General features: G+C 42.7%; 1 protein-coding gene across 1 annotated transcript in view; it reads left to right on the top strand.

Moving 5' to 3' along the window:
• The window catches only part of LOC138261947 (macrophage mannose receptor 1-like), a 683,716-nt gene that overhangs the window by 590,048 nt on the left and 79,324 nt on the right, over nucleotides 1-14,344 (top strand). The window contains exon 25 of the mRNA XM_069211540.1: nucleotides 4,029-4,194. Within this exon, the coding sequence (XP_069067641.1) occupies nucleotides 4,029-4,194 (166 nt within the window). The remainder of the gene's footprint in view (nucleotides 1-4,028; nucleotides 4,195-14,344) is intronic.

Genomic DNA, 14,344 nt, shown 5'->3' with positions numbered 1-14,344 from the left:
CAACTGGTGAACACCGCCACCCACATCGCCGGACACACGCTTGACCCTATCTTCTCCGCCAGCAAACACATCTTCTTCAGCCACACCTCCGCTCTACACTGGACCGACCACAGCTGTGTCCACTTCACATTCCGACGCGAGACCCGCCACCTCCGCACTCAACCCACCCCTCGTCGACAGTGGAACAAGATCCCCGAAGAGCAACTCTTCTCCGCACTCGCCGCCAACCAACCCACCCTCACCACCGACCCCAACGACGCAGCCCTCAGCCTCACGAACTGGATCTCCAACTGCGCAGACAACCTTGCCCCCCTCAAACGCACGCATCGACAGGCCAACACCAAAAAACCTCTCTGGTTCTCTGACACCCTCAAAGAATCAAAGAAAACTTGTCGCACCCTCGAGAAGGCCTGGCGCAAGGACCACCCCGCTGACAACATGGCCGCCCTCAAGAACGCTACCCGCGAACACCACCACCTGATCCGCGCTGCCAAAAGGAACTTTTTCACCGACAGACTGGACAAAAACAGCCACAACAGTAGAGAACTTTTTAGCATCGTCAAGGAGTTCTCCAACCCCAACGCCAACGCCGTCACGCCCTCACAGGATCTGTGCGATTCCCTCGCCACCTTCTTCCATCGCAAGATCAGCGACCTCCACGACAGCTTCGGACACCAGACCCAACCAAGCATCACCGAACCCGCACCCCCGGCCATCACCCTCAACGACTGGACCCACATCAACACTGAAGAAACCAAATCCATCATGAACTCTATCCACTCCGGCGCCCCTTCGGACCCCTGCCCTCACTTCATCTTTAATAAAGCCGACGACATCATCGCCCCGCACCTCCAGGCCATCATCAACTCTTCTTTTTCTTCTGCTACCTTCCCCGAATGCTGGAAACACGCCGAAGTCAACGCCCTACTAAAGAAACCTACGGCTGACCCGAGCGACCTGAAAAACTTCCGCCCCATCTCTCTCCTGCCCTTCCCAGCCAAGGTAATAGAGAAGACCGTCAACAAACAGCTGACCACCTTCCTGGAAAACAACAACCTGCTCGACCCTTCACAAACCGGATTCCGAACCAACCACAGCACGGAAACCGCCCTCATCTCAGTCACAGACGACATCAGAACCCTGATGGACAACGGTGAAACAGTCGCCCTCATCCTCCTCGACCTCTCGGCTGCCTTCGACACCGTCTGTCACCGCACACTAATCACCCGCCTCCGCTCCACCGGGATCCAAGGCCAGGCCCTGGACTGGATCGCCTCCTTCCTCTCAAACCGTTTCCAAAGAGTTTACTTCCCACCGTTTCGCTCAGACCCCACCGAGATCATCTGCGGCGTACCTCAAGGCTCATCGCTCAGCCCGACACTCTTCAATGTCTACATGAGCCCCCTCGCCGACATCGTACGCAAGCACAACATCATCATCACCTCCTATGCCGACGACACCCAACTTATACTCTCCCTCACCAAGGACCCCGCCAGCGCCAAGACCAACCTACAAGAGGGTATGAAGGACGTCGAAGATTGGATGAGGCTCAGCCGCCTAAAGTTGAACTCTGACAAAACGGAAGTCCTCATCCTCGGCAACACCCCATCCGCTTGGGACGACTCCTGGGGGCCCTCGGCACCGCACCGACCCCCGCAGACCACGCCCGCAACCTTGGCTTCATCTTGGACCCTCTTCTCACCATGACCAAGCAAGTCAACGCCGTGTCCTCCGCCTGCTTTCTCACCCTCCGCATGCTCCGCAAGATCTTCCGCTGGATCCCCGCCGACACTAGAAAAACCGTGACCCACGCCCTTGTCACGAGCCGCCTGGACTACGGCAACACCCTCTATGCTGGGACCACCGCCAAACTCCAAAATCGCCTGCAATGCATTCAAAGCGCCTCGGCCCGCCTCATCCTCGACCTACCCCGCAACAGCTACATCTCCGCACACCTTGGACACCTGCATTGGCTCCCAGTCAGCAAAAGGATCACCTTTCGACTTCTCACCCACGCACACAAAGCCCTCCACAACAAGGGACCGGAATACCTCAACCGACGCCTCAGCTTCTACGTCCCCACCCGCCTCCTCCGTTCCTCTGTCCTTGCGCTCGCTGCCGTCCCTCGCATCCGCCGCTCCACGGCGGGTGGGAGGTGTTTCTCCTTCCTGGCAGCCAAGACCTGGAACTCCCTCCCCACCAGCCTCAGGACCACCCAGGACCACTCCGCATTCCGGAGACTCCTAAAAACCTGGCTTTTCGAGCAGCAGTAAACCCCCCCCCCCTTTTTTCCCCTAGTGCCTTGAGACCCGCACGGGTGAGTAGCGCACTTTTATAAATGTTAATGATTTGATTTGATTTGATGGAATACTAGAGGAAGAACCTTGAGCACGTGCAACATTAGGAACATGAAAATAATGAATTCACAATACATGCACATTTTGGAAAAAGTCCATTACATCATTTATTCTTTACTCTGCGAAGCCCATGGGTAGAGAAGATGTGAAGGGGAGTGAGGTGGGAGAGGGAATGAGGAAGAGCGATAAGAACAGCATGAGAACAACATCCATGTTAACTAATATGGAGTTTGTGAAAATGTGGCACAACTAAATCACATTATTAAGTGCACTTCAGCACATCATTTAAGCTTGTTTCAACTGTATCCATGTTAAGTCCATATTACCACATTGGATCGACTTATTAAATCGTTTTCAGCTATTTTATTCACAAAAATGTAATTCTGAAAACACTTTACCACCACCCAGGATAAAAGGTAAACAAAAGACCTAAGAGGTCCACTCCTCAAGCGCAATATCCAGCAAGCGTTCATGTTTACTGGGTGCTTGGCTCTGCAAAGCTAAGGTATCAGCGACACGCTAACTCCACTCAATGATATATATTCCCAATACACAGTTGTTATGGAGGTAAACTCTGACTACTTCGTAGAGGTATAATGTAATGTCTTTGTGTAGGGAAACCTAGGGTCGATATGCATATTTGTTCCGCACTTTGAAAGAGCGAGGCGAAAAAAACGTGCAAGCTAGTACAAAAAATAGAATTTCAATGCACTAAAGGGACACTGTAATTTGCAATTGGCTTTGCAAAGAATGCCCGCATTGCAATTCTTTGCAATTTGGAAAAGAAGAATAGGTAGGAAAGGAAAATCCCTCTTCCTTGCGAACTGTTGATCGATAACCAATAACTCAAAGAATGTGATACTCATTTGCAAATTAGCAGCTAATTGTGAGAAACAGATTTCACTATGAGGATGTGGGCTGCAGATAACGGGGACCAGATAGCAGTTTTTTTGGCGAGTGTATTCTATCCCTAATAACTCCGTGCATTTTACCTTTTATTTTGAAATTGCAGCACCTGTACCTTTAATGGAAAAGAGGCACCATTGTAGGATTTGCAGAAATTAAGTGCACCTTTAATGGTTCAATACCAGTTAGGGAGACAATTAGATTCAGATGCTGCTAAAGAAGTGCATACCTTGGTGATTTTTATTCCACAAAGGTACATAGGTGTAGCGTTAATAATAGTTCATGTAGACCTATCTGTATATAAATTTGCCTTGACAATAGTCTGGATTCGACACTGTAAATTGAAAAAAAAACGAATGGCCTGATTCACAAAGGTAAACTTATTATTTTGTGTAAGTTTACCATTGTTTGCTATTCACAGGGTATTTTATCGATAGTATCTTTATGACTGCAGAGTCTCTGCACAAAATAAATAAATGTGCAAAGACTTTGCAGTCATAAAGATACTACCAAGAAAATACCTTGTGTATAGCAAACAATCGTAAACTTAAAGCAAACGGATAAGTTTACCTTATAAATCAAGCTATAGATAGTTTGGAATACAACTGCTGTAGGGTATTAATTATTTTTAATCCTAAAGTCATACCTTTAAAAGTCAAAGGGAAATGATTTAATGTATACCTAACATTCATTGCATTATTTGCATAAATAAGGTAAATTTCTTATTTCGTCATTAAGCCTTTAATCCCATATCAAATGTTTTAGACTAATGATTACTACATGTGGATTGACAACTGGAGGCTGAGGTACACTAAATGGGCACCAGGTGAACCAAAGCAGAAAAGGGCGTGTGTGTATCTAGATGTGGATGGAAGTTGGAAGACATCGTCTTGTGATCAGAAGTATTATTCTGTCTGTAAGAAGTCTGACGGTAAGGAGTCGACCTATACACATTTTAATGATTTATGGTGTAAGTAATGTGGTTTGAAATTTTTAACATCTTTGTTCACAGTCACTAATATGTCTTTGACACCTACCATTATATGTTCCTAAATTCTCTCATCTGGTCAGAAAAGCTATTAGGTCTCTTGCTTGATATGCACACTTGTATGTAAGTCTGCAACCGACTCAACAAACAAGACACTGAACAACATGGCTTCCTGGTCGGCCTCTGCAGTGGATCGCCCTCCCCTACAGGAAACACCCACCACTAGGTCTGCACGGAATTGCATTACATGAGATTCCCACTTTTCCTATACCTACTCATTTGTGTGGAGTTCTCTCATGGGTGATAATTGGAATCAGTAACTCACAAGCATTTTGTGTACAAGGGCATTCCTTAATTAATTGTTTCTTATGAGAATTTTGAAACCATGCTAAGCCAGTAACTTGCAGGCATTGCTCTTCTTTATCTCATGAGTACTCTGAAGGTGTGTCTCATGTTTCCTTGTGAGCATTTTCGATGCCATGCCATCTTAGCTTTTCAAGATTGACTCAACACAAACAGTACTCACTAAACCTGGTGAAAGTTCTTATTGTCATGTGGAAGCACCCGTTGTGGCAAACCATTGTGTTCTTTGTTTCACTAAGACTTACAGGTAATTTGCATGGAGAAACTGTGTGACTTTGCACACTTCAGCAATCCACACATACACATACACTCACACCTACACAGAAATATGGTGCTAGTGAAAGACACAACTAATAATGGATGATCAGTCGAGATTTTAAACCAACAGCAGCTTTTTCAGAGGACAATCTTTATCTGATGTCCAACTGATCTAAGAGGCCAAATAACGGATGAATGCTACGCTGCTCAAACAACTGCCTGCTCAAACAACTGCGTAACATAATTTCTAATGGGTAACATCTCCTCCGTTTAAGCCTTTCTTAGGCAAAAGAAAGGATCTGGAATATTTCTCTTAGGTTTCCAACTCCAGCATCAGGTGGTACTGTACAAAGTAGCGAACATCATCTCACAGCCTCACTGGAAGTGGCACTTTGGCTCCTATTACGATTCCATCCTTGCTGGTGATGCCAGTTCTTGTTTTCTGTGCATGCACAGATTCTGGATCAGAGCCATTAAGATTTTCTCTCTATTTATTTTAATGACGTTCATATATTGTGGTATGCCACCGCACAAATCTTCGGACTTCAAACCCTGCTGTACATTCCAAAGTTTCAATGCACATTACAATAAAATATGATTTTTACTGATGCAACGAACAAGAGCTATTGTCGTTGAATTAGTCTGCCTGCAGAATTAAACATTGTCTAAAGCTCAAACAATGACAACAAATAAACAAGCAAAGGCACAACCAGTAGTTCTCAGCTGTAAAATTTAGAGATATTGCCTTTGCTAATGATTTTATGAATGGGTATTATCTAATGCCAGAATGACCACCAGAGTATCATGATACAGCATATGCATGTCAACGCATGCAGAAGCGTGGGCTGCCATCTTGGAATGGGTTTTCTACTAAAGGATATACATTCCAAGATGTGGATGATGCCTACTCATTCTTCTTGATGCATGCAATTGCATGTATCATGATGCATGAGCAGCTTTAACCCATTCCATGATGGCCACGATGCATGTATGCACTGATAAAGGCACATGCTGTGACATATGCGTGTACATGCATTGTGATACATGCAGGTGCATACATCATGTTACACCAGCTGTCATTTTGTTATTTTTAATTTACCATTCCAAAATGAACAAAGGACATTTTAGCATCCTCATGAAAATTAATATTATGAAAAAATAAATTGGAAATTGGGAGCTGGGCACAGTGGGATGGAGAGCACTGCGGAGCGACAGAGCTGGACGGGAAGCATTGTAGGAAAACGGATAATCAGGCATGTATAATAAATAGGTAGAATACGTATGGCAGGCTTGGGCACTGGGATTTCAAGTGGAACTAGCAGCCAAGAGACCAAGGAAAAACATGCACACCCATGAAGAAGAAAAAGGTCGCTGTGGAAAGGTTCAACTTATCCAGTAAGAACTATGAGACCACAGTGCTCCTGAACAGAACAAGTAGAAAAACAGGGAGTCAAGTCCATCCACTGACCTGTGATAGAAAATAAAGCCAGTCATGAGCAAGTGGCTGACACAAAGTCCAAATTAAATATATGTATGTATTGGAAGCAATATGTCTGCAGCAAACATAAGCTGCCTGTAGCAGACACTACTGGTAGAAATGAAAAAAATGGACATGTGATCATGGAAATGCCATCACTTCCAGTGCAGGAGAACTAATGGATACTGTGGGATGACCCATTGTTCAATGTTGTATGATGAGTTGGGTGGAAGCAAAGTGTAGCAAGTTAAATAGACTAATAGAAGACAGCGACCCAAATATCCATTAGGCTTGTATATATGTCATTTTCACATGCCTTTTTTGGTATGCCCATTCTGTCTGAGGAAAGAGAATAGATTTAAAAAACAGAAATAAAAAGACTTGAAATATGTGATTCTAGGAGATGGAAGTGGATGACCCAGGATAAACGTTATTGCCAATGTAAATATATGTTTGTGCAGGGTTTTAAAATATGTTTTATTATGATGGCAATATAATAATGTAAAATTATATGGTCTTTAGTATTATGTAGTCTTTGTCGTGATTTTTGCTTTCAAAGAAGTTAGTCTCCTGAGCAAGAATGTGTTTAAATAAATAAACAACTACATTGACAGCAAACTTAAGTTCACACGGTGACCATCAAGCCAATTTGGCAAGCATGGCACTTTCTATGAATCCAGTATGTGACCGGATTTCTTTTTTTTCTAAACTTTTGTCTCCGTGTTCTCATAAAGACTTTCGAAACAGTATATGACAAATTTTGGATTGAGGTGCTACCCATAGCAATTGACAAAGGTTTGGGCTCTTTGCAAGCATTCCCCCCCTCATTGTCTGTTTTTACGATACTATGAGATACAACAGTGCCAGCAATCGTTGACTCTGTTACTTCTGGGTGATCTCCATAGAGATTACCTCTGAGAGAACTCCATTGATGTACACATAACGTTGTTTCAATTTTGTGATACCTAGCACTTTAAATAATAATAAGGGTAGGCACCCACATGCTTGACTGTGGCTAGTGCTGCACTCCTAGAAGTATTTTATGCTTATGTTCAGTGACATTCACACCACCAAGTTCGGAGAACGACTCAAAACCTCACACACTGAATCCAATACTTTCCTAATAGCTAAGTTAAAGCCACAACCATTTTAAAGCATGCTTCCTGTGAGAATTTGAGTTACTGGTAGAGGGGGCTGTAAACCCTTCTCAAGGAACAACCACAATCCTTGGCAGGGTGAGCCACAAAAGTCAATAAATAACCTATGTTTACCCCTCTGGTAGTTTGGAACAAAAGCAGACAGGTTTAACTTAAAGACAATGGGGGTCATTCTAACTCTGGCGGGCGGCGGAGGCCGCCCGCCAGAGTTCCCCCCTCCAGAATACCGCACCGCGGTCGGAGGACCGCTGCGGGTATTCTGTGTTTCCCGCTGGGCTGGCGGGCGACCGCCAGAAGGCCGCCCGCCAGCCCAGCGGGAAACCCCCTTCCCACGAGGAAGCCGGCTCCGAATGGAGCCGGCGGAGTGGGAAGGTGCGACGGGTGCTGTTGCACCCGTCGCGTATTTCAGTGTCTGCTGAGCAGACACTGAAATACTTTTTGGGGCCCTCTTACGGGGGCCCCTGCAGTGCCCATGCCTTTGGCATGGGCACTGCAGGGGCCCCCAGGGGCCCCACGACACCCCATACCGCCATCCTGTTCCTGGCGGGCGAACCGCCAGGAACAGGATGGAGGTATGGGGTGTCTGAATCCCCATGGCGGCGCAGCAAGCTGCGCCGCCATGGAGGATTCAGCAGGGCAGCGGAAAACCGGCGGGAGACCACCGGTTTTCTTCTTCTGACCGCGGCCAAAGCGCCGCGGTCAGAATGCCCTGCGGGGCACCGCCAGCCTGTTGGCGGTGCTCCCGCCGACCCTGGCCGCCGGGGTCAGAATGACCCCCAATGTGTACACTTTTTACGCAGCACACAGTAATAAAGTGAAAATGCAAAACAATGAAAAACCCACTCTAACTCAGAAACATAGTGTACCATCTAATGAATGAAACAAGACCAAAAGGACAAAAGTCCAGTCAGTAGAACTTGATAATAAATTTTAAAGGCTTAGATAAAAGTAGTGCCAAAAATGTGCAAAGACTAACAGAGGTTATCTGGTCTCACTGTACCGGGACAAAATCTGAAGCGCAGGGCGGGCACAGGAGCAAGTTTGGCCGACTGAAAATTGTACGTTGTGTTCTTGGTGCAAGGCTTTGGTGTGGCATTGCTTTGTGAGGCTTTGTGTCATCTGGCATTGGTTCTAATAAAGTTTGCTAGACCTCTCTGTCTTAAGGTGGTCTGCTCCCAAACCTTCAGCCTTCCTCCTAAATTTTTGCTAAAACTCGTTTTTGCTGGCCTTAATATTCTGGCAGTTTATGACTGCTAACTAGTGCTAAAGTGCATGTGCTCACTCTTTTAAACATGGTAACATTGGCTTGTAACCAGTTGACATATTTATTTTACTCGTACATCCCTAGTAAAGTGATATTGGGGGTGATTCAAAGTTCCCCCACCAAAATACCGCTCCGGGGTCGAAAGAACGCTGAGGGTATTTTGGGATTTGCCCTGGGCTGGCGGGCGGCCGCCAAAAGGCCGCCCGCCAGCCCAGGGCAAATCAACCTTCCCACGAGGACGCCGGCTCAGAATTGAGCCGGCGGAGTGGGAAGGTGCGACGGGTGCTGTTGCACCCGTCGCGTATTTCAGTGTCTGCATAGCAGACACTGAAATACTTTGTGGGGCCCTCTTACGGGGGCCCCTGCAGTGCCCATGCCATTGGCATGGGCACTGCAGGGGCCCCCAGGGGCCCCGCGGCACCCCCTACCGCCATTCTGTTCCTGGCGGGAGACCCGCCAGGAACAGGATGGCGGTAGGGGGTGTCAGAATCCCCATGGCGGCGGAGCGTGCTCCGCCGCCATGGAGGATTCTGCAGGGCAGCGGGAAACCGGCGGGAGACCGCCAGTTTCCCGCATCTGACCTGAAGTCAGGGAGTCTGGGAGTTTCCCGCATCTGACCTGAAATTTCAATTCTATTTTATTCTTTCAGAATGGAGGAGTCCGGACGGATTCCCGATTTTGGAATACTAAGTGCATGTATTCAGTCACGAGGTGTCAGGGATATCGGATATTTGAAAACTTGTGTAGAACATGTGGTTATGTAGATTGGGAGAAAATATGGTTAGAATCATCTTAGGGAGTAATTTAAGGAATGTTAAATGAATAACTTTAGATGCTAGTGCATTGAAGAAGTACATTTGGAAGTGCGGAATAGATGTAACTTGAAATTTACAACGAAAAAATTGACTGGCTCTTATCTATACTCATATTCTTACTTATATTTATATTTATACTTATATTTATATATTTATATGTAACTGTGAAGACATTTATATGCAATTGAGTATGCCGATACAATTGATCGTGTATAATTCTAGACATCTACAACTATTAAGAATATTAAATTCATTAAAATAAAATATTGTAAGATGTATTAAATAATATCTATGCGGTTAATTTGTTAAAACGGATACATATGATAACTTAGATTTATATATATTTATTTATTTATGTTATTTATTGAGTACTAATTGGGAGCCAGTTAGGCAATGTTAATGCACTTGGTTGAAAACCGAATGTTTTCTTATTATTATCATTCCTTTACTTATTACTTATGAAATATTGCAATTATTTTAATATATGAAAAAGTACTGCTTTATTAATATATTTATTCCTGCAATGGTCTTAATGTATGAATTATTTACTCCCCTTTTTATTTCCACTGTTTGTATAACTTTTGTTATGTGTAGTCCTATTTCTATGTTTATATTCAAGGGGTATTTAACTAAATGTACACTGGTGGTATGTTACACGTGATCAAGGCTGCTAGACAGCCGAAACGCGTAGTGTGTGAAATAAATTACTCTATTTGAGTTCTGGGATTTCCCGAGTGTGCGTTCTTCCTTGGAAGCTTCTTCATTGTTTCTATTTTTAACCGGAGTGCTCTGCCGGTTCTCTACGCACCACCTCTCTCGGGCCTCCAGGAGCCCAGCTGTGAGCATTGCTATAGTGAATGGATTGTTTGGGGCTCCATTTGGCCGGCCGTTAACCTACTTTGGATCGCTGTATTTTTCACGGCATTGGAGAGCTGCTTTCTGCAGTTTGGAATGAATATGATGTAACTGCAACTCCCATTGATGACTCTTTTGTTTTTGTTTTGTTTTTTCACCGTTCTTGAAATCGACTGAAAACAAATGCACTTGGATCGGATGTCCATTACGATGTTAAAGTAGCGGAGCGGCTACACAAACGGTAATGGTGTTTATATTACTAACCGGAGTTTTGTGCCGACCTGTCTCGCATTATTCATCTCGGGCATTCAGGAGCCCAGCTGCGAGTATCGGTGCAATTAATGAATTGTTTGAGGCTCTCTTTGGCCGGCCGTTAACCCGGTTTGAATCGCAGTATTTTTTATGATACTGAAGAGCTGCTTTCTGCGTTTTGGAACGAACACAGTGCAATTACAAGTCTTATTGGTGAATTTTTTACTTTTCTACTGCTCTTGAAATTGACTAACAATACTTGTATTTGGATTAAATATTCACTACGATGCTAGAGCAGCATAGCGTCTTCACAAAAGGTACTTCGTTTGTTGACTGCACAGCCTAATTAAGTTGGTGTACCAACGCTGAGATTCTGTTTATTCATTCTGAATTGTTTCAGCTGCTTCTGACACAGGACCGGGTAACGAATTGAGAGTTTCTAGTTCTTTGATGACATGGAGATATTTAAAACATTGCAATTATAAACGGCGTATTTTGCAAACGATGTTTTTTTAAATAATTGGTCATCGATAAAGGAAAAACTTCATCACCAATTCTCTCATTTTCTCATCTATTTTATTTATCTCCTGAACGTATTTCTCCTCCCTTACAACGGAGTTTTTTGCTCATGGTCGGGAATTATTGAACTGTGTAACCAGCTCTATGACAGTTACGGAGTAACGTGGGATTATTGTGCAACTGTAGGAGTACCATATTGTTTTCACAACATTCCTATTTTTTTATATTGGGAGTCCAAATTCGAAATTATATCTCAATCGAATTGAAATGTGAAGTGCTATGAAGCCGTATATAGTGGCATTGGAATATATTATCTAAAATGAACATATTTTGAGTCTCTCCAGGAATTGCGGTACTGTTTAAAGTACTCCATTAACGTGATACAGAAAATTGATATTTTTGGTCCTTTTTTCTTGTGCATGATATTTTTTATGCTTGTAAGGTTCCGGCAAGAGGAACTGGTATTTTTCCAGGGGTCTTCTCAGTCTCAATAGAGTATTTATATCTTAGTAATAGTTGTGTCTTTTTGTATATATTTGGATTCGTATACTCTAGTCAACAAGATGGATGATGACATTGATAGTGAAAGGAAAATGGCTGCTCAGGTATTATTCTCTAAAACTGCCATAAGAAATAAATTGTCTGTGATTGATCAGGGTGGTAATAATGATCTGAATACATCCTTACATAAGCTGGAAAAATTGTGTAAACAGGAAATTTCGAAATGGTGGGAAGCCACTTCTTTACAAAATTATATTGATCAGGATATGGTCCCAAGAGGACTAAGAATCTTTATTACACCAGTCTATGAGTCTCCAAATCCTGAAATGTTAAAAGAATGGGCGGATAATTCTGCAATCAGTTCTAAACATATGTTGGAAATTTTGGTCAAATATGCTTGGCGTGATCGTGAGATCCTGTTATTGGACATTAAAAAAATAAAAGATGATTTGACCAGCAGATCTGAAACAGACAAAGAAAGTATCTCTCGCTTTTTTGAACTTATGAAGGTTAAATTGAAGAAATATGAAGACGATATAAAAATTAAGAAACAACAAAAACTCCATAGAGACATTGGAGATTATGAAAGTGGTAGAATTCTAACTTTTAGTAGAAAATACGATCATCTGTACAAATCAGGTAGCAATTCCCCAATATCTATGGCCCAGCCCTCAACCTCTGAAAGTGAACTGGAAAGTGTACAAGAGATTGACTCTTTAAGTTCAACGGAAAGTGAACCGTCTAGTGTCGAAGTTACCAACAAACCGGCTACTTTTTTAGACGAGTATCGCCTGCTGCGTCGTGGCAGGCAAGTACCATACAAACAGAAGGGAGAGGGACAAAATTACAGGGGCAGATCAACAGGACGACGAGGAAGACGAGCAGGAGTCAAAAGAGGAGACAGAGAATTAGAGACCGGACTAAGAAGAGACCCAAATTAAGAGTAATTGAGAAAAATAACAAGTGGCTTCAACATGGTGATCTAATGGATATGGAAACGGTGAATAAAACTATTGTTAATCTATCAGATCACTTTTTAACTGAAGATGATAAAAGAACATTGAGTTTGGGTCTCTCTTTTTGTCCAACTACACGTTTTAATTATGCTGAAACCCGAATTGACCTGTTTAAATTTGTTAGAAAATTAAAACTAAAAAAATGGTTTAAACTGAAAGGGAACATTTGCAATAGTTTGGAACCTGATGTGAATAAGGATAGTGACAAACATGTTCTATCTATTAGCGATGTGGATACATTGTTAATTCTGCATGAGTTAGAACAGGACTGTATAACACCAATTAATGAAAAGAATCTATATCAAAATTTGGAAGAGCTGGGTGTTGTTTATGATCGAGTAGTTCCTTCCGGTTTCAAACCCAAATCGACATTTTTGCCAAATATGATGCATGATAATATAGATACTTTTTATGACATGACGGTGCGTGGTCTGACACATTTCCGGCATCGAACATGGTTCAGACCAAGAAATAATAACAATATGACATTTAATCAGAGTGAGACCATTAGATTATTAGTGGAAGACAGTGATACTATTATTTGCCCAGCAGATAAAGGAGGCAATATAGTACTCTGGAAAAGGCAGAAATATATTGACGAAGTTATGCGTCAATTGAGTAATACACACTTTTATAAAGTTATAACTAAAGAAGTATATTCTAATAGTATCACTAATATATGGCGTCTCCTAACAGAGTGGAAGGATAAGGGTCTATTAGTGTGGGAGGAGTACTGTTTCCTGAAAAAGGATTTTCCCAAGTTACCTGTATTGTATATTCTCCCGAAAATTCATAAGGATAGACTCAACCCTCCGGGAAGGCCTATAGTATCATCTTGTGGTAATGCTCTGGAAAATATATCCAAATATGTGGATTTTTTTCTAAGAGATTTTGTCATGAATTTACCCTCTTATGTTCAGGATACAAAGGACTTTTTAGGCAAATTGGAGGGTATTATTTGGGAAGAAGATTTTTTACTTATATCTCTTGATGTAAATTCCCTTTATACCATTATTGATCATGAGAAAGGCATACAGGCATGCAGACATTTTTTACATACTAGATCGTTAAGATACCTGGCACATACGGATATGATCATTGAAATGATTACGTACTGTCTGACTAATAATATTTTTTTATTCAATGGTCAACTATACAAACAAATTTTGGGGACTGCTATGGGAACTTGTTTTGCCCCCAGTTTTGCCTGTTTATTTTTGGGCCTTTGGGAAGAACATGTTTTCAAGGATGAAGAGAAGTATCCTGAAATACATCAGGCTATCCAGTGGCTCAGATATATTGATGATTTATTTATTATCTGGAAAGGTTCTGAGAAAGAGGCTATTAAGTTTATCACTAAACTTAATGATAATAATCTCAATATTAGTTTAACTTACAATATTAGTAAGGTGTATATTGAATTTCTAGATACAAAGATTGAGATTAAGAATGGGATGATATATACTGAACTCTTTCGTAAGGCTACAGCAGGAAACAGTTTATTGCATGCTGCTAGTGGACACCCAGATAAACTTAAATGGAGTATTCCGTATGGAGAACTACTGAGGGCTAAAAGAATAAGTAACACAGATGAGGCATTTGAACGAGAACAGGTA

This window comes from Pleurodeles waltl, chromosome 10 (assembly GCF_031143425.1).
Source record: "Pleurodeles waltl isolate 20211129_DDA chromosome 10, aPleWal1.hap1.20221129, whole genome shotgun sequence".
NCBI lineage: Eukaryota > Metazoa > Chordata > Amphibia > Caudata > Salamandridae > Pleurodeles > Pleurodeles waltl.
Note: the sequence above shows the minus strand (reverse complement) of the source record. Positions and strands in the feature narration are given on the sequence as shown.